Source organism: Equus quagga, chromosome 4 (genome assembly GCF_021613505.1).
Source record: "Equus quagga isolate Etosha38 chromosome 4, UCLA_HA_Equagga_1.0, whole genome shotgun sequence".
Lineage (NCBI taxonomy): Eukaryota > Metazoa > Chordata > Mammalia > Perissodactyla > Equidae > Equus > Equus quagga.
The window spans coordinates 117233497-117254511 of record NC_060270.1 but is presented as its reverse complement, the minus strand read 5'-3'; the positions used below and the strand labels follow the sequence as shown (position 1 = coordinate 117254511).

The 21015-nt window shown below is 35.7% G+C and overlaps 1 protein-coding gene across 1 annotated transcript in view; it reads left to right on the top strand.

Annotated features, from left to right (window-relative positions):
* Nucleotides 1-21015, top strand: part of TTN (titin) — a 265933-nt gene that overhangs the window by 106888 nt on the left and 138030 nt on the right. Inside the window, 35 exon segments of the mRNA XM_046658450.1 lie at nucleotides 667-723; nucleotides 1699-1752; nucleotides 2643-3047; nucleotides 3520-3582; nucleotides 4022-4099; nucleotides 4258-4335; nucleotides 4932-5015; nucleotides 5246-5326; nucleotides 6339-6422; nucleotides 6816-6899; nucleotides 8937-9020; nucleotides 9249-9329; nucleotides 9475-9555; nucleotides 9723-9806; nucleotides 10067-10168; nucleotides 10608-10709; nucleotides 12564-12644; nucleotides 12838-12906; nucleotides 13142-13225; nucleotides 13393-13476; nucleotides 13762-13845; nucleotides 14068-14151; nucleotides 14894-14974; nucleotides 15279-15497; nucleotides 16706-16783; nucleotides 16991-17065; nucleotides 17273-17365; nucleotides 18150-18227; nucleotides 18424-18582; nucleotides 18789-18872; nucleotides 19053-19130; nucleotides 19637-19720; nucleotides 20279-20362; nucleotides 20571-20654; nucleotides 20857-21015. The exon segment at nucleotides 20857-21015 is cut by the window's right edge and continues 5 nt beyond it. Of these exon segments, the coding sequence (XP_046514406.1) occupies nucleotides 667-723; nucleotides 1699-1752; nucleotides 2643-3047; nucleotides 3520-3582; nucleotides 4022-4099; nucleotides 4258-4335; nucleotides 4932-5015; nucleotides 5246-5326; nucleotides 6339-6422; nucleotides 6816-6899; nucleotides 8937-9020; nucleotides 9249-9329; nucleotides 9475-9555; nucleotides 9723-9806; nucleotides 10067-10168; nucleotides 10608-10709; nucleotides 12564-12644; nucleotides 12838-12906; nucleotides 13142-13225; nucleotides 13393-13476; nucleotides 13762-13845; nucleotides 14068-14151; nucleotides 14894-14974; nucleotides 15279-15497; nucleotides 16706-16783; nucleotides 16991-17065; nucleotides 17273-17365; nucleotides 18150-18227; nucleotides 18424-18582; nucleotides 18789-18872; nucleotides 19053-19130; nucleotides 19637-19720; nucleotides 20279-20362; nucleotides 20571-20654; nucleotides 20857-21015 (3444 nt within the window).

Here is a 21015-nt window from a genome sequence, read left to right as displayed (position 1 = left end):
TTTGGCAGAGAGAAACAAGACTCAAAGATCATTAATTAGATTTCCACTTATATTTGTTGTCAGGAATAATAATTTATCTTAATGAATTAATAAGTGATTTATTCTTTGAGGGTTAGTGTCAACATGGCTAAGTTTGAGTACCCACAGGGGAAACTCAAGAAATTAAATCATATTTTAAAAATTAACAACAGTGTTATTTAGTCATGAATACTAGGAGCCATAATCAAGTTGTGATCGGCGGCAGTGATCAAGGTATAACATCAGCACCAAAAGAAAAATTCCACAATATATTATAGATAGGACACTAATTCACTTGTTAGTCTTCTTCCTGACAAATTTAAAGTGTTCTTACCTACGTGAAACAAAAATGGAAATGTGTACCTTCTCTATCGATGATATCACTTAGATTCACTCAGGATCTTCTGAAAACTTTAACTCTAAGCGGGCATAAAATCAGTGAGGATGTAAGATTCCCCACACATTCTATCTCCCTCAAAAAAAACTTTTCTGCATTCTAGTCCAAGATCTTTCTGAAACAAGTATCTTGCAATAATGTGCAGAATCTCTTGTTACTATCAAAACATATGAAAAAATAAAATACTTCAATAAACCTCCTAGTTTCGTGAAAATAGTTTAGTTATTGACATCTGACATCTTATTTTTTAGTGACCAAAAAAGCCAAGAAAGTCGCAAAGCCCAAAGAAGAGGCACCGCCGCCTAAAGGTATTATAATTAATTAATCAAAATTTAGACGTACTGGTGTTCTCTTAGTTAAAAATTTTAAATCTCAAATAGAGGAGGTTGGAGGAAGGTGAGAGTTTGATGGTACCTCTCCTTTCACTCACTCTCAGCCTTTTCTTTGACTCAGTCCTCATTCTCTCTTTCTCAATTTTCTTTTTTTCTCCCCGGACCTCCTGTGCCATTGTCTGCCCATGGCATGCAATGTCAACCCAGAGGGTTCATGTTATCTCTGGATGGTAATTTCCAGAAGCCACTGCCCTCTAGTCCAACAGCTGGTCTTGATCAAGTCACCACAGCAGAAGGTCAAAGGCTGATGCCAATGTCAAGTGGCTGCTCCAGCCCGACTCAGAATCCTTCCTGGTTCACTTGAGCTAAATGTTGATACTTGCAGAAAAAATAATTTTGAAGGAGAGTCAATTCAATTACTTTAATTTTCACTATATCCTGGAAGCGTTTAGGAAGAAGATTGGATAACTACATTTAAACAAATAGTTTCTACCCGTTTGACTAAGATTAGAGTACAGAATCTCCTCCAAGAAGGAGCACCCAAGAGCACGAGACACCAATCACTGAGACTTTCTTCTGAGTGGTCATTTGTGAAATGTTCTAGAATAAGAGGAAGCTAAAAGAGCAGGGATATTTCCTGAACTTTACAGTTAATCATTCAAAAAATTAAACATGCATTATTTTTTAGCACTAGACATATTGAATCTTCTCGTCATGTTACTTTAAATTATTTTAAATCAACCTAAACCAGAATCAAACTTCAGCCTTTCTGTACATTTTCATTAACATGGCGTTGCATAGCATTTCTGGGGAGCTAAATTTGGAAATCATAAAAGCATTTGGTATATTAGTAGTAGTCACAGATCATACAACTGACTAACGGGTGCACGGGAGTAGTAAACATTAAAGAATGCAAATCTAAAAATAAACATGTATTTTATGTTTTTAAAGTCCCAGAGGTTGCCAAGAAGCCCCCGCCTCCCACTGCCTTAATTCCAGCCAAAGGTAAATGAAAAGAAATTATTAAATATTTGTATTCTATTTATTCCTGAGATTTGCATCTCTGCTGTGTATTCTTATTTTTAAATATTAGGCTTTTATCTTATTGTAAAGTTGTAGAGTCTTTTCTGCTATATTAAGATTAGCACTAGAAATGATGGCTACTTCACATTGTTCCAATCCCAGGAAAGGAAACCCAGGGAGATGTTTATGCAGCCACAGCACAAGGGACACAGGGGAAGAAGTGGTGAGGGCTAGAAAGGGAGGGGTCATCCCTTATGGTTTCAGTTGTAGCTGACACAAATGTAAGGATCGTATAAATCATGTTAGCCTTAAAGATTTTTGAAAAGTTTTTATATAAAAGTAACTAATTGATTTGGTTACATAATTTTAAATATTATCTTTATTAAATTGACTAAAGAGTCATGTTCGACTATCAAAATGTAGCTTAAAATTAGAAATGTTCTCAAAAGAACAATTGGAAATGTAAATAGAGATTAACTGCAGAAACATTAAATATAAATTCAATTAAATGATCAAATATTAAAATATCCCATGGGAAACTAGGGGGTTTGCAAACTGGAGTTCTCATTGTTCTCTGCATAGAACAATGGAAGATGTGTCCTTTTGATAATATTCAGTGAATGCCATTTTGTTCACTCTGGAAAAGTCCTCAAATTAAGAGTAGAGTGCATCTTGATACTCTATATTGCGTTCCATAGACAACAAAAATTTAAACGGAACCAATACAAAGAAAACATAAATTATCAGCGTAATACTGAGATCTGAGACACTGATATTGTTTGATTACCTGGACTTTCGTTTAGTGAAGTAATTGTGGGGATATAATTAATATACTAATATAATCTTTCCATTTATTTATTTCTTTATTTTAGCTCCTGAAATTATTGACGTATCCTCCAAGGCTGAAGAAGTAAAAATAATGACCATAACCAGACAGAAAGAGGTTCAGAAAGAAAAAGAAGCTGTGTATGAGAAAAAGCGAGCAGTCTATGAGGAGAAAAAACTTTTCATCGAATCTTTGGAAGAACCATATGACGAACTGGAAGTGGAACCATACACGGAGCCATATGAAGAACCTTACTACGAAGAACCAGATGAAGACTATGAAGAGACCAAGGTAGAAACCAGAAAGGAAGTTCATGAGGAATGGGAAGAAGATTTTGAAGCAGGGCAAGAATACTATGAAAGGGAAGAAGGTTATGACGAAGGGGAGGAAGAGTGGGAGGAGACTTACCAAGAAAGAGAAGCAGTTCAAGTTCAAAAGGAGGTTTATGAAGGTATGTATAAATTGGGTGACTTTTTTTTCTCTTTTCCTCATTTTTGCTCAGTTCACTATATTTTCAATGTTATTTACCTGACTTGCAATAGATATGAAATACATAAAATGATCATTTCCATTTCTTAAGTTTAGAAATCTCTGGAAACTTAATCTTTAAAAGAATCATTTTTTTTACAGTAACTTTCATGCTTTGACGTTGTAAGTTGAATCATTTAGTCCTATTACTAAGACTAATTCCAAGTGCTATTTTCTGATACAGAAGTTCAAGTTTTACTTTCACTGCCTCATTGCATCTCTGCTTGATCCTGCTTCTAAGTTCAGCCAGAGAAATCATGTTAGCAATAAAGATCCCCAATACAATACTTTACACAATTGTATATTATTCTTAACTTATTTAATTTGCAATTAATACAACCATCTGGAACTTACCTCCTTAAGCATCACTTCTTTTTCCTGTGTTTTTGTTAAAGAACCACATGAGAGAAAAATTCCAGCAAAAGTGCCTGAAAAGAAAGAAGCACCACCTCCTAAAGGTATGTAATTGGAATTATTTAAATAGATCAGAGCATCAACATCATTATGCTGGCTTGTTTGGAAAAGATGTATAAATCACCAGTTCAATCCAATATGTATGACTTCTTCTCTAAGCTTTATTATATCATGATTTTTTTTAGAATATCCATCTAATTCATTTAATGCAAAAATAAAACGATGATAAAAAGATGGTTAAGGTAAATATAAAATAAAGCATAACCAAAATACCTAATGTCCAGAAACGTGTACTTAAAGTTCAGAGCACCAAACTTGTCTCCCTCTAAAAAAAAAGTATACATATATATGCATATATACATATATATATACATACATATAGAGAGAGAGAGAGAGATAAAAATAGAGAGAGAGAGAGAGAGAGAGAGAGGGTATTTTAACAGAAATTCTAAAAGTACTGCAATTTCTTTAAAATGCTTGCAGTTGTAAAGAAGCCAGTAGTTGAAAAAATTGAAAAGACTTCTCGAAGAGTGGAGGAAGCAAAAGTTCAAGTCACCAAAGGTATTATCATTTAAAACATTTCTAGCTCCATATACACAAATAATCTGTTTATTTATATTTATTCACGTTAATTATTTATATAGTCATCTAAACTATCTTAAATTTTGTGCAAAGCAATATTCCTTGCAATACAAATATATTTGCACATATTTTTTAAGTACCCGAAGTTTCAAAGAAGATTGTTCCACAAAAACCTTCCCGGACTCCAGTGCAGGAAGAAGTTATTGAAGTGAAAGGTACACATCTTAGTATTTCAGCTACAAGTTTTAAACATTTTTATTTGTGTGTATGGATATGTGTACATATATTACTAAACAATTCACAAATCTGAAACCACGAAAGTAGACATTCTTATGTAATATATATTTTATGTTGAGTTGCACATACGTATAATTTAAGTAAATAATAACATCCTCCACCTTTGCTTCTAGTTTTACTTTAAAATTACAAACTTTTTTATTTAAGGAAGATTTTCTGTTTAATGAGTAATCTTCTGACTTCACTATGTAATGCATTCCATTGCACATAATATTCCTCATCCTCTCATTTATATAAATAGACCCTAAAGGATTTGGAAAAGCACCACATTACATGTGAAGAAGTGTCTATTTGATTCCCATTCAGTAATGTTTTATAAAGGCTGTGTGGGTTGTTTGTCCCTATAGATCAAAACATGATTTTTCTTCCTATCAATACTGAGTTTGTTGCCAAGCTGTTATATTAACGCACTCATTCTGTGTCTAAACACTTAAATATAGTGTACGATCTATGTATTTGATCTGGTGTCTTGTCCTAGAAAAAGAAATACTAATGTGAAATACTCTCTTTAAAGTACCAGCTGTGCATACAGAGAAGATGGTTATTTCAGAAGAAAAGTTCTTTGCTTCTCACACAGAGGAAGAGGTGTCAGTCACAGGTATAAGGCAAATTTGAATTTGGGGGCTCAAATGGAAGGACTTTAGATGAATTTATATCCCTCTTCTTATCTAATTTGTAATTGTGTAGGCATCTCTCTCCTTGTAATTCTCTGTCATCTTTTCATTTCACATTTGTCTCTGTTTTATTTTGTATTTCAATATTCTTTGTAAATTACAATTACCACCCACAATATGGCATATCAGTAATTATAATTTACATTTTTTAAAGTCCCCAAGGTACAAAAGAAAACTGTTACCGAAGAGAAAATTCAAGTTGCTGTTTCCAAAAAGATTGAGCCTCCACCTAAAGGTACTAGTGATTCATCCTAAATTTAAAATCTTTTAAGAATTCCATAGGAAACATCTGAATATGTTAATATTGCATAATAGATTTGGTCACACAGTCAACAGACCTCTAGTCACTATGTACAAAGGACATTACCGGGGGATAGGAAGACTGTGAGGAGGGCACCAGAGAGAGGAATGAAAATGAACGGCGGCTCTGTTCCCTGCTTCAGGGAATTTACCATCTAGTGACCAACTATTTGGAAATAGAAATACCGTGTCCTGGAGCCAGCTCATACCAGCTCACCAGAGCAGATGGTTAAATTTTCAGGAATTTTGCTGCCCAGTGTTTAACACCTCCATGATTAAAAGTTAAATTATATAAACTTACAATTAAATAACCTATATTAAAACAATATGGTAATAAATACTGAAAACTCATGAGTTCCTATTTTACTGTATTTTACTATTACCTACGTTTCTGAGGTTGTTTCCGTCTATTGTATCTATGCGGCGGAAATACTAGATAATGGTGTGCTGCTGCGCTCCTCTTCTCAAGTCCGCGGCAATGACGTCACAGCGGGCGTATTTACACCACCCTGGAAATCGGAAATCCGCAGCTGCTACAAATTAGGGCTCCGCCCCCTCTTCCGCTCAAGTCAACTTTTTAAACATTTAAGATAACCTAATACAGTTGTTTTAACGCAGCTGCGTTATAAAAGTTTCCAAATCTGGTGTCTGAGAACAGACAGGAGCACCTCTGAGAGAGAGGTGCTCCTGCCTGTTCCTAGGAAAGTGGCGGCTCCTGCAGTTTCAGGTGAATAGCAATCACATTTTCTAATTAGCACAATTTCTAATCGCATTTTCCAATTAGCCTTGTCCGTTTCCCTTTAGCCTTGTTTCCAACATATAATTCTCTTTCATTCAATTGGTGTAAAAGGGAAATGTCTACTCTTTATTTTAATTCTAAGTCTTGTAACAACATGTGCCTTATAGTCAAAATGCACAATGTCTCAAAAATGGCACTTTTTTTTAAGTCCCTGAGCCACCTCGGAAACCAGCCCCAGAAGAAGTGGTCCCTGTTCCCATTCCTAAAAAGGTGGAACCCCCACCAGCCAAAGGTAGAGTAGTATTTTTGAAAAAGACTTCTTAGTGTCTGTCTTCTTGTATCTTTTTCTGTGAGCTCTGTGTATTAACAAAATAGCATTTGTAAACTATTTGTAGTGTCCTTAATTCTGTCCATGCCGATTTCGTTAATGTGTGGTAGTGCATTATACAAGTATCAGTGACGTGTTTAGACTCCAGACCATGCTAATTGGGTCTTTGCTTCACATACGTATGTTAATGTCTCTACGGTATTGATGTATTTGGCATACATTTCCAACACAGATAGAACGTATTAAATTACATCCTAAATTCTTACACTCTTACTGAGGATTTATGCTTTAATGTAATCTTAAATGTCTGAGAAGAATAGAAGTCTCAATATTGTTTCAACAATGGTATCTTTAAAGTTCCTGAAGTTCCCAAGAAACCTGTGCCAGAAGAGAAAAAGCCTGTTCCTGTACCCAAGAAGGAACCTGCTGCTCCCCCAAAAGGTACACCAGAGCTGCTCCTGGGGCGGCCCTTAGTCCCAGTGCTTGGCGTTATACGGTCTTCATACGTGCTGTGCTGTCTTTCTATTTTGTCTCTTACGTGCTCCTGTGTTTTTCATTTGTTTATCAGCTTCAGGGGTCACTCTTGACATACGCTATTCACGATACTGAACATTCCAAAGCCCCACCAGAAAGTGTTATTAAAGAAGTAACTAAGTCAGACTCCTATCCAAAATTTTTAATGTCTTTCTTCTCTTAGAGAAAGAAGAAACATTTATGAAACTTGTTCTCTACAGGCATGTTTCTAGGAAAAAACTCTTTCATCCCTCATCTACGTGACATTTTCTTTATAAAAACACTTTCACGAGTTACGATGAGATGCAAAGACCGACAACTGGAGAGTGTTTGGCAGAACTGAGTGTTAACTACATCAAGATGCACACAGTGCTGCTAGTAACGGCCACTCTTCTGAAAAGTCAATCGTGGCGAGTCTTGAAGAGTTGGAAACATTTCCATTTTTGACATTTACTTTCATTTGACTTTAATTAAACGTCAGTATTTGCCATGACTGTTGTTATCTAATTAGCTAGTCAGAGATCTTGCGTATAGGTAATGTTTGCATTCAAATCTGCTGATCCCTTGCTTTGGTTTTTTGGATTTGGTTTGTTTGTTTTCTGGTTTTTAGGGATAAAAGACACTGCTTTATGGAGGCAGTGAAGCTACAAACTGCACACATCTGGTCAGTTGTAAGGAGGTTCAGAAAGAATTCAACATCATCCAATTTAGGAGAAACCAGGCTCACTGAAATCATACATTTTAGTGTTTCCTTTTGCCTGGCTTCCCAATGTTTCTATTTTCTTCCTGAATCAAATCTGCTTCCCTCTGTCTCAAACTCTTGTCTCTTTCAGAATTCTAGGCCTTTTTTTTTTAATCAAATGATTTTTTAAAAATTATCTCTGATTATGTAATCATTAAAGTATAACAGTTAGATGAAAATAAACTATAATGCTTGTAATGAAAATGTCATATTACTAAAACCAATACTAATTCCAAAGCCACTTGATCACTCCTGAAAGAGACACAGCGGCATGTCTTATTTCTCCATGAAAACGGATACATATAGTAACATGTATATATCAATAAACATCGCATGTGTATATAACAATATATATACACACACAAGTGTATACCTGTAGAATTACATCAAGACGTTGCCAATGCAGGTGTAGAGTGCAGAGGCTCACAAAAACTGCCAATATCTTATCTAGAATGGAAACAATTGTTGCCAGTAATGCATACTGTTAAAATACATCTGCCAATTAAAAATTCACCATCATCAACATCTACAATAGATAAACTAAACCCATTGTAAACCTTTTTTGGGTCAGAGATCCTGTTGAAAACTATGGAGCCTCTTAGAGAAAAGCACATGTGTGCATACCCACAGAATTTTGTATACAGAGCTCTCCAAAGCCATTGACACATGGATATCAGATTGAGAGCCTTACTCTAGAATGAGAGTGTTTCCTGAATTTTGAATACACCACAGGTGCACCAAAAAAATCAGAAGATAAATGGAAAAAAGAATAGCAACTGATATAGACACAACTATTCTAAAGATGTCTTAGTTTAAGCTATCTTAGATAAATTAAACCCATTGTCATTATGGATTCCATTTCTCAATACAAAGTATAAAGAGATTTTTCTGTATCTTATATCCATACTCGATATTGTTTGTGTAATCATGGACTAATTTGTTTTTATCGAAAGTGTACCAATATATAAAGAAAGAATTCTGTACATATCCTTCTGTGTATTTAATTCATTTTTAATTGCCTGCATGCCTCTATAACATTATTTGTGACACTTATCACATTGTGACCTTTATAACATTACAGTTTAATTTTCTGCATTATTTTGCTGATGCATGGCGAATCTATAGCAACATTAATGAGCTACATAAAGATTTGTGTATGTGCCTATGTCCATTCATAAAAGTGATATGTGTATAAACTAACATTCTGTTTTAAAAACTTTAAGTCCCAGAGGTGCCAAAGAAACCTGTCCCTGAAGAGAAGGTTCCTGTTCCTGTTGCAAAGAAAAAGGAAGCTCCACCAGCTAAAGGTACAGTGACTTACTTAGTAAAGAAGTCCTATTTTTATGTCTTGAATACAAAACGTTTTTGTGTTTAATTATCTGTTAACTGAGTCAGTTAAATTCAAAATGAATGTTTTATAATATGAGTGAGAATTCAACAGATGTGTCTGTCTACCGGCCTTCTTTCGTACAAAATACCTGTACATTAGCTACTTTGGAAAATATAAAGTCAACTCTAAAAATTGTCTTTTCAAGTTGCTGAAGTGCAGAAGAGGGTTGTCACAGAAGAAAAAGTAACCATTGTTACTCAAAGAGAGGAATCTCCACCACCAGCAGGTACCTCATCCCATCTCCATGAAATAACCTTGTCTTTCCTTCAAGCTTCTTTAATTGCATGTCTTCTTTAATCGGCCTGCCAGTTCTATATTGCTCATTTATTTTGCCTTTCTGAGAATTTTAAAATCCAATACTATCCTTTAAGTGCCAGAAGTACCAAAGAAGAAAGTTCCTGAAGAAAAAAGACCTGTTCCTCGGAAAGAGGAAGAAGCTCCACCACCAAAAGGTACCATCTCTCCATCTTTCCAAGAATCATGTTTATAATATTATGTTCCAAGACAAACAATATTTTGTTAGTTTTGTGATGTGAGTGCATTGTGGGTGTATATCTGTGTTTTGTGTTGGGCTTCAATGAAATAACTGAAGTTCTAAAAGTGCATAATGTTTCTAAAGTGCCAGCTCCGCCTAAGAAACCCGTCCCAGAGGAGAAAGTTCCTGTACCAGTTCCTGTCCCTAAGAAAGCTCCTCCTCCCCGAGGTAGGACTTGTCTCAAGCTTCTGACGACAATCTATGAGCCTGGGAATTCTTGCTACTTCTCTCTGGTGTCTTCTTGTGCTGACCCTTTGTCTCTCTTCTGATAGAATTTTTGTGTGTATAGACTCGTGATATGTTATGTAACTTGTTTTCCCATTTTGCTAGTGGAAGTTGTATACTGTGCAAATCTTCTCCAAACTCTAGGGAGAGAGAATTGTTAAGATTCTTGATTTTTAAACTTCAACTTTAATGCTTTTTTAAAGCCGAAGTGTCTAAGAAAGCTGTCGTAGAAGAAAAAAGATATTTTGCCGAAGAAAAACTATCCGTTGCAGTTCCTCAAAGAACGGAAGTCATGCGGCACGAAGGTATATAATCTATATAATCCGAAGTGAGGGGAGAATTGAGTTTGCGTGTGTTTCCTCGAAGTCTTTTCTTTGTTCCAGATGAGATTGTTTACGTTAGAAGTTGTCCTTATCAGTGTCTACTTGTTGTAACCTTCTGAGACTGAGTCTTTTGTATCTGCGTTGATCTTGAGTCATTCTAAGAAAGTGAATGAGGTGCTGAAAATGTGATAATTGTGAAAGTGGCCAGACTTAGACACAATCTGAATATTCTTCTCAGTCTTGGGCTATACTGTCTCCTCCTCTTAAATCAGCTCTTTCCTTCTTGTAATGAGGAAGCACTGTGAAGCCACATCCGAAGTAGATAGAAAAACCATTGTCCATCTGTAGGAAACACCTGGCTACTATCAGTATTTCAGGAGGCTAAATTTAAATTAAATCTTATCTTTTAAAATATCTGCAGAGGAAGAATGGAGTTATTCAGAAGAACAGGAAAGAGTGTCCATTTCAGTTTATAGAGAAGAAGAAAGAGAGGAGGAGGAAGCGGAGGTTACAGAATATGAAGGTAAATGATACAAATAAGCTAGAGATGGTGTGTAGTCCTGACGAGCTGCTTTCTTTCACAGATTGTGTATCAGATTATTGAAAGTGACACAAATTCAGTGAACATCTATTGGCCTCAGTAAATGTATCTCTTGATCGCAACACAAGATTCAGGAGCATTACTTAGAGTAAACACCAAATGTATTTGTTTTACGTCTCGTCTTACCTGACTGTATGGAAAAAGAGTCTTCATGTTTGTACTTGACTAATAGGGCAGGTTTCTCCATACACATTTGTCCTCTCATTAGACAGAACTGGTTTTGGTTGGTGGACTGGCATAATCTTCCCCTTGGTCGTCTGATGTCTAAAACCTGGGTAACATGATGTTGATAGCACAACTCACTAATGTGTCCTGACTCAGTTTTTAAATGAACAAGAAATTATATTACCTTATTACATTCCAGAAGTCAAGGCCATGCTTGAGAGGGAAGCACTGAACACATAGGGCTTTCCTATATTTTATGTATGGAGAAAACAATTATGTAATATCTTTGATTAGATTAACTTGTTATTCAAATTGTCTATACCTACAATGCTAGTTCTCTATACTTCTTAAGAACTGAACAACAAGCTTTCTTTCAGTGTTGAGATACCTTTTCAATTAAGACACCACTAGATTTCCTGCTAAAGTCCAGCATGCTGGCTGAACCCTTATATCTGAAAGAACTTTCCCAAGTTCTAACGAAGCTCTTCTTTAAAGGGAAGTCAGTAAGTTCCTTAACAAACTAACTCTCTTCCCAATGAAAAGATGAATAGAATTGTACATTTAGATGCTCTCGAGTGCATCTCTGGCTCATAAAAGGTGCCCCATCCCTTCTCCACTTCTCACTTTTACCATGTGAAATCCAGATGTGCAGTGTTAATGGAGTGGCTGGGAACAGAACAAGAAGGGCCATGACTCCTGAGAGGAAGCCAAGCAGTTCTGTTGTGCTTCCTGGGAAAGACCAAGATGTCAGGCAAAAGTCAGGAATCTGATGGCTTCGAAGAGAGCCCCATCCCTTCCAGAAATGGGAAACCAAATATCATACGTAAACAAGGAACATTCTCATTGCGTGAATCGGATTTGAGTTTTTGATAGTATGCATTGTAAGTTTCTGTCAGTACTATAAAACTCTAATTAAAAAGAGAGACAGTCTATAATATTCTTATGTTTTCATTAGGCCCAAAAGATTAGGGCAAAGATGAGTAGCCTGTAAAGTTTACGTCCAGTGTAAAGAGATATGTTTTTAATGTTTTTAACTAGCTCTTCCTATTGTATAATAAACTTTATACACATAAGCTCAAAAACCATATGAAGACTCCTGCCTCTTCTACCATACTTGCTCCCACAAAATTGGAAAAAAAAAAAAAAGCTTGTTTCCATGTCCTCAGTAGGTTTGTTATATGTAATACAGGTCTTTTCTTTCTCATAAACCTATTTACGACTCCTCAAGTTTACATTTCTGCCTTGCAGCCTTCACGTCTAGAGTGTTCTGTTATTTTTTGAACTTATCTTCAACTTCTTGTGTTCTTGGTAATTTAGCCTCTAGAATTGTTTTGTCTTGTATTTGTCCTGTTCTACCTGTGAAGACAAGCATCACCATCTTTATGATGCACTTGAAAATTAAACTACTGGAACCTAGTTCCCTTCCTCTTTATTAAGGCATATGCTTTGGCTAAAATGTTCTTCTTTGGATATTCTAAATGCGAACAATCAGGGGTTTGGCAAGTGTCAAACTTTTGCTATTTTAATTACTCTTTGCAGTAATAAATTACAGTTAGAGTTAAACATTAAAAACACTACCACTTATCCTCTTTAAAACTGATGTCTTTAAAGTGATGGAAGAGCCTGAGGAATACGTTGTGGAGGAAGAGCTGCACGTTATTGCTGAGAGAGTGGAAGCTGAGCCAGCAGAAGGTAGTCAGACTCTTAAAATAATGCTAGCCCTATGTGTGTTTAGCTTGTCCCATTCTTTATGTTCTCTTGCAGTTGGTTTATTGTCTGTATCACAAATGTTGATAAATATCCTGTGTAAATAAAAAGACTCCTTACATTTGTATTAAAAAGAAATCTGGAAATTTCTACAAATGTATTTTATAATCTTTTCAAGTGCCTGAGAAGAAAATTGTACCAAAACCGAAAATTCCTGCTAAAATAGAGGAGCCTTCCCCAGCTAAAGGTACAATTCTCTCTCAAAAAAATGTGATATCACTTGTCTTAATAGCTGTAATGATGCCTTTCATTTGAGAAATTGCCTGTTTTTGTCAGCATGTATGTACAAACATTTTTTGCTGAATATAGTCATTAATGTTTGTGTAAATGTGTGATCTTTTCGACACGTGAGTTCTTTGCCCAAAACAATGTCACTTCTTCTGTAATGCAAACTAATATTCTTAAACCTAATCTTTCTAAAGTTCCTGAACCACCTAAGAAAATCGTGCCAGAAAAGAAGCTTCCTGCTGCTGTTCCTAAGAAGGAAAAGGTGCCACCAGCTAAAGGTATATGGGTTTTACTTTATTCTTGAATATTGTCTGTCTTTTTAAATCTTAAATGGATATGTTTAAGGTTAAATCTCAGATTTTTATAACGTTAACAAGAAAATGTGTGCCTATGTTTAGTGTTTTTCATATTGTGTGTTTGACTGTGTTGCCTGATATCTTCTAAGTGCCAGAAGAGCCAAAGAAACCAGTTCCAGAAAAAAGGGTTCCTCCAAAAGTGGCTAAGATAGAAGAGCCTGTCCCCACCAAAGGTAAATGAAATCCCCAGCACAAAAACTAGAAACATGTCTTGTCCTTTGTCCTCTTGCTGCTGTCCTTGGGTCACTCTTTTTATATGGAGGTTCTTGGTGTATGTTGGTGACCGTGGTGTATTATTGCCTTGTCTGTGGACGGAGTATTACTCACCTGTTGTGAAGTTTATTTGTGTGTACCTTGCAAATGGTTATATTCTAAAATCACAGTACTTTCTGGCTAATATATTTTTAAAATTCCACTTTAAGTACTATAACTCCCTAATACTAAAATTATCTTTCAAGTGACTGAGAGGCACATGCAAATTACCCAGGAAGAAAAAGTTCTTGTTGCTGTAACTAAAAAAGAGGAGCCTCCAAGAGCAAGAGGTACATGGGGCTTTCCAATCCACAGAATAGTGTGCTTTCCCTCTTCTCTTCACCAAATACACTGGCTATGGGTGTTGGTTTTTGTTGTCATTGTTATATTATTGTTTTATGTGTAAAATAATGAAAATGTCCAGTCTTTATGTTTGAGTTACTATTACACGACTGCCTTTTTGTGGTTTGAATGGGGGAAACAACTCTTTAAAGTGAAATCTGTCTTTAAAGTGCCAGAAGAACCCAAGAGAGCTATTCCAGAAGAGAAAGTTCCAAAACTCAAACCTAAAAAAGAGGAGGAGCCACCAACAAAAGGTATACCAACTTTCTCAAAAATCAAAATAAGCATATAGATATCGAAACCATTCTAGTAGAATTGGGATCCCTAGAAAAAATAATTTAAATACGTATTATAAAGTAAAGTAATATGCATATGCTGTTTCACTTTAAAACTACACATATCTGATACCAGAAAGTATTCTCTCTCTCCTTTCTTTTCTAAAAAAAAAATGAAGCTCCCCACAAACATGTGTAGGTAGTTTCCCTTAAAATGTGCTTGTCTTCTAATATATTTTTATTTGTCTATATACTAAACTCATCAGCCGAAATGCTTGTTCTGTGTGGAAATCTTTGATGAAACTTAAAATTTTTTAAATCCTAAATTTTCTACATTGTGCTAATAGAGTTTATGACAATATCTTAGAATTAAGGTGAATTACCATTTGTTACACAAGTTGCTGTCTAATGCTTGTTTGATAGTCTTTGTTTATGCTGTCTGGTTGTCTTTTTTTAACTCTCTTATAAATACTACTTGATCTTCCTAAAGTTATTCACTGTCTTTGAAGCATTAAGTAGCTTAGAAAAAAGTGTTCATATGTATATTAGACCATGTTTATTTCCAAGTCTATTGACTTTTCTTGCCATTTAAATGAAAAATTTAAACAACCAGCATGGTTATAAGTCATCTTTGTCCTTGGATTGTTCATACACAATTTTATTTTAACACATATATATTCAGAATCGTGCAATTCACTTTTAATAATTACTCTTTTTAAAGTGGCTGAAATCAGGAAAAGAGCTGTTAAAGAAGAAAAGGTATCCATTGAAGTTCCAAAAAGAGAACCTCAATTCGCTAAAGGTATATTGTGCTTTGACTAAATAATAAAATGAAGCATGAAACTACACAGCTCTTTGCCCACTAGTTCCCAGTTTGACTCCCATTCTTTATTGGCTTATTGTTGACTAAAGGCAGGGAATCTAACATAGGAAATCGGAAAAGGTAGATGTATACTCTGCAATACCTTGCCCAGCAGGTCTCCCAAGCAGGGTCTCCCACAGCCAGTGCATGAGACCATCACAAACAATGAAATCAGAGCGCATTGTCCCTCTCATCTCTAAATGGGCTTCAAGTAAAATGCTGCCTGTTTTCAATATTATCCTAGAAGTAGCTGTAGCAGAAGAGAAAGAATGGTCTTATACCCGAGAAGAAGAGGTTGTCTCAGTACAACGGGAAGAGGAATATGAAGAATATGAAGAAGAATATGATTACAAAGAATTTGAGGAGTATGAACCAACAGAAGAGTATGAGCAATATGATGAATATGAGGAACGTGAATTTGAACATTATGAAGAGTATAAAGAACGTGAAGAATATGTCACAGGTATGAGCAAAACTGCAAACCTGAAGCCACATTAAATATGTGCAGATTCCAGTAGAATAGGATAAAATTTGGGATACCCAAAGAAATTTGGAAAGAACTTTGTTTCATTTGGCAAATTCAGAATTTTGTTCTTGGATAACTTCTAGAAAAAAAAACCCTCTCTGAATCTAAGGTTATTGTTAGACTTTAGTTCTTGGAATAATCTATTTCCCCCCTTATTTTCACTTATACCTAAAATGGGAAATGTCACTAAAAAGTTTCTTTCTTTAAAAGGTTAGGAGTTGATATTCAAGTGCTCATGACCATTCATGATTAAAAATTTCTAAATGTCTCTCATTCTGAAGCTTATTATTATCAAGCTATTGAGAAAACATACTACTCTCAGGCTTCCCATCACCAAAACTTGACAAAGACTCCTCAAAAGTAAAGACAGTTAGGGGCTGACCCCATGGTCTATTGCTTAAAGTTCTGTGTGCTCCGCTTGGGCAGCCTGGGGTTCACGGGTTTGGATCCTGGGTGCGGACCTACTCCAGTCATCAGCCATGATGTGGAGGCGTCCCACATGTGAAGTAGAAGATTGGCACAGATGTTAGCTTAAGGCTGATCTTCCTCAAGCACAAAAAGAAAAGAGGAGGATTGGCAATGGATGTTAGCTCAGGTCAAATCTTCCTCACCAAAAAAAAAAAAAGCAGAGAAGGCTAACACAAGCAGTTGTGTTTTATCTAATGAGGATTAATTTGTAGGCGTATAATTTTGTTTCCAAAGAACTTATTTTTCTCAAATAATAAGTTCCTATTGGAATTTTGAAATGAATCAATATTATTTCACTTAATTTCTGATGTTTCATCGCCTAACTTTGAGAAAGTCCTATGTAGTTTTACAGATAGCATTAAAAACCCATGTTGCATAGAAAAGAGTTTTAACCATGATGTTGTCTACCTGAAGTGAAGTGAGAATTTTAATGTGTAAGAGAGTGTTACAATTACCTAATTTAAGTTAATAGCAAGGAGGAAAGGGCACTGAAAGGTTATTTAGGTCTTTTAGACTTTATTCTACTTGGACCCGTGATTCTCACTCACCTCTAGAGGCTATGGCTACACTGTAGATAAAATATACATTATTTTAAGTCTTTAAGTCCATTTAAGAAATATTATTTTTTATTTACATTCTAAAGTCTAACCTTAAATACCATGTATGTACTTTTAAAGAGCCTGAGAAGCCTGTCCCAGTTAAGCCTGTCCAAGAAGAACCAGTTCCCACAAAGCCAAAGGCCCCACCAGTGAAAGGTAGAGTGAAAATAATATTACTAGTTCTGAGACCTGTGTTTCTCACGTGTCTGTCATACGATAAGTACATGTTGAAGTGGCCGTGTACAAATTGTGTGTGTGTTTGGGAATGTTACTTTACACATCTTATTTCTTAACTTTTTGTTCTTAGTACTCTTAAGAAATCTGGTTCAGGTTTTTAAATCTATTCCTATTGATATTTTAAAGTGCCGAAGAAAGCTGTCCCTGAAGAAAAAGTACCAGTGCCCATTCCTAAGAAACTCAAACCTGTGCCACCCAAAGGTACATTGCAGAGTGACAACTACCAAAGCCATCTTTGTTACTTGTGTTCTGTAGACCCGTCTTCCTACCTTGTTTGCTGTTCTTTGTTTTCACTGAATGTATTGTTCTGGTCCTGATTCTTACCTTTCACAGTTTTTCGTGTATTTTTATTTACATGGTATTTATGTGGTTGGTTTTAATGCTGTTCAATAATTAATATCTTTAAAGTGACTGAAGAAGCAAAGAAAGTTGTTGAGGAAAAAATACACATTTCAATTACCAAACGTGAAAAAGAGCAGGTGACCGAACCAACTGCTAAAGGTATAATAATTTCCTTCCTAGATAGTAGTCTGTTATAATGTCTTTTTAAAAATTAAGGCAGCTATGTTTTGCTTTGTTTTGCTGTTGTGTGTCTTTTAAATTAGTCTTTAGGAGGATATTGGATGTAAAGATCTGTAAATACAGGATAAGAAGATAACGTTACCTTTAAAAGAAAAAGTTATCTCAAAATACATCCACAGCCTCTTATAAAATGGCTGTGTCTTGCCACATGGCTACAATGTATGTATATATAAAATAGAATGTTTGCACTTAAAATCAGTGACCATTTGGCACATTCCTGATTTATCTAAATTGATGTAATGATATAACAATATTCACCATAGTTCAGTAACTATTTATTCATTCTAAAGTCATTTTGGAGATTAAAAATAAAAGCTAACTCAGTGTCTAGGCACTTTATTTCTGCTTTTTACTAAGTGTGAAGTAACTTCTCTACAATTTCAGGAAGTATACTTATCCACAAGTATTAGCTTCTCAGTAAAGGATATTTCCTACCAGCAGAGACACCTGAACGCTAACATCGTTTCACATTGAGCTCTGCTACCCCAGAGACTTACTTGAGTACCTCTGTGTGTTTTTATCCCAGTGGGGTTCAGAATCATTTCCGTGGAACATAGAAAGTTTCCTATAGGTGAACAGTTGTCTATCTATCATATGAGAGGCACTTGCAAAATTATTCTATCTGCTTAAAGTATGACAAAGCGAGCATTTGCACATTGGCCTGTTTCTGACAATAAAATTTTCTTATACTTAATATTTCAAGTGCCCCTGAAGCTCAAAAGGGTTGTCACTGAAGAAAAAGTACCAGTTCCTAAAAAGGAAGTAGCCGCACCTGTTAGAGGTACCTAATAACACTCATTTTAATGTGTTGTTTGTCTTTTTTGGTATAAAATTCATGTTCAGTCCTATGTGTGAAGTTCTTCTGCGGGAAAGATAAAGCTTATTCTTTCTTCTGTTACAAATGGCTATGTTCCTAATGTGTCTTAATTTTGCTGAGTAATTGGAAAGTGTCCAACCTAAAGATAATATCTTTAAAGTGCCAGAAGTACCTAAAAGACGAGAACCAGAAGAGATAGCCTTTGAAGAGGAAGTTGTAACCCAAGTAGAGGAATATCATGAAGAAGAAGAAGAGTACATTTACGAAGAAGAGGAACTCGTAACTGAAGAAGAAGTGGTACCAGTGATACCAGTCAAAGGTAGATTATATCTCCTCCCAAAGGACACACATCAGCATCTTTGGAGTCTGAGTGTCTAATTTGGTCATATTCTGGGGTTTATTAGCACCAACGACCAATTTTAGAAGCAGACACTTTTAGATGCTGAAGTATGATTTCTGCAGTTGCTTTTAACATTTTATATCTTTTATGCAACATTTCCAAAATTCTTAATAATATCTTTAAAGTGCCTGAGGTACCCAAGAAACCTGTTCCAGAAGAGAAGAAACCTGTTCCTGTTCCCAAAAAGAAGGAAGCCCCACCAGCAAAAGGTACACCACCATTCATATCATGGGCATACGAAAGCCTTAATCTGCATATAAATAGTTAACTATCTTCTGAGTTCGAAACTGTGTGTGTGTTGCTATCTGTTGTTAGAAACATTAACTGTCCTTTATGTGGATGTGTTGTTACTCATAGTTAGAACTTACCAATAAACAATATCTTTAAAGTGCCTGAGATTCCTAAGAAGCCAGAGGAAAAAGTTCCTGTGCCCATTCCTAAAAAAGAGAAGGCTCCACCAGCTAAAGGTACATCTCTTTATAATCCATCAGTGGGATGATGTAGTAATTTACTCACGTAGTATAACTTGGTGAGCCATATCAGGTTTTTCCCCATGACAATATTAACAATATTAATGCCAAGACAAAGACCACCCAACTGGCTGATTATAGGAACAGTTTACCCTGCATTCATCTCTGAATTTTACCCTCAAAGGATGGTGATGCTTAGTGATTGGCTTCTCCTCTTTGGTGGAAAGTTCTTAGTGTAAAATGGATTCTTATTGTAATACCAAAGTGAACAGAATCACCACTTACCAGGCATTGCGTGTTGTCTTTATCACCAGTCTGTTTCTTCAGTGTTTTCTATCTTAATTTTTGTGCATTTCCCAGCCTTTGTTTTGTAGCTGTTATTATTTTCAGTCTTAAAGTGAAATCGTTAGAATATCAATGATGCTTCAAATAAGTCCTGAAATCTCTGGATTCTTATCTATGGGTGAAAAATATAACACTAACCTTGTTTGATATCTTTAAAGTTCCTGAGGTACCCAAGAAACCTGTACCAGAGGAGAAAGTGCCAGTACCAGTTCCTAAAAAGGTGGAAGCTCCACCTGCCAAAGGTACATGAAAACTTACAGTGTCGCAAATTTTTTTATTTCACATCTACATATAAGTGAAAAATTAATTGGTTCAATTCGGTGCTCTTTGGGGATGCAACTCTTTAATATTTCTTTATAGAAAAGAAAAGATTTTATTTTATTTTTTATTTATTTATTTATTTATTTTAAAGATTGGTACCTGAGCTAACAACTGTTGCCAATCTATTTTTTTTTCTTTCTCCTTTTTCTCCTCAAATCCCCCCAGTACATAGTTGTATATTTTAGTTGTGGGTCCTTCTAGTTGTGGCATGTGGGACACCACCTCAATGTGGCCTGACGAGTGGTGCCATGTTGGCGCCCAGGATCCAAACCAGCGAAACTCTGGGCCGTGGCAGTGGAGCGCGCAAACTTAACCACTCAGCCACGGGGCCGGCCCAAAAAGATTTTATTTTAAAGATAAAATACTTCTGGAAATACCTCGGTCATGTTTTTATTACCTTATCTTAATCTTTTTGAGACTATGCTTAGACTCAAAATTTCATGTTGTATAAAATTTTTCTCTAAATCATTTCTTTAAAGTGCCAGAAGTGCCCAAGAAACCTGTGCCTGAGAAGAAGGTGCCAGTTCCTGTTCCTAAGAAAGTAGAAGCTCCACCTGCAAAAGGTACATCCATTCATCATTCAAAGCACGTGGGGAAAAACCCTAACATTTATGTATATTGACATACAAATTCCCCCACAACGTAACATTTTAAAAAATTGTCTGTCTGTTAGAAATATAAAAGTCGGGGTTTTCGTGATTAGTTTTTCATATCTGTTGCTCTAAGACACATAAAAGAGCACATTCTTAAAGGTAAATAATATCTTTAAAGTGCCAGAGGTGCCTAAGAAGATCATCCCAGAAGAAAAGAAACCAACACCTGTTCCGAAAAAAGTGGAAGCTCCACCACCCAAAGGTACATTAATCTGCAGAACCAGGGCAAAAATGAAAACTAACTGGTGTTACACAGCGTCACTAATCATAATTAATGCTTCATGACATTTACCTTGATGACAGTTGATGCTCTATGATCACAGAAGATTTGCTTTTTATGTTGTCTCGTTGTGAATATTGTACATAAAAGTGATGTTTGTATGACTGAATAAATATCTTTCAAGTGCCGAAGAAACGTGAGGCAGTTCCGGTTCCTATAGCTCTACTTCGAGAAGAGGAAGCTCCATTTGAAGAAGAAATTGCTCCTGAAGAGGAAGTTCCACCTGAGGAAGAGGAAATTCTACCTGAGGAAGAGGAAGTTCCTCCTGAGGAAGAGGAAGTTC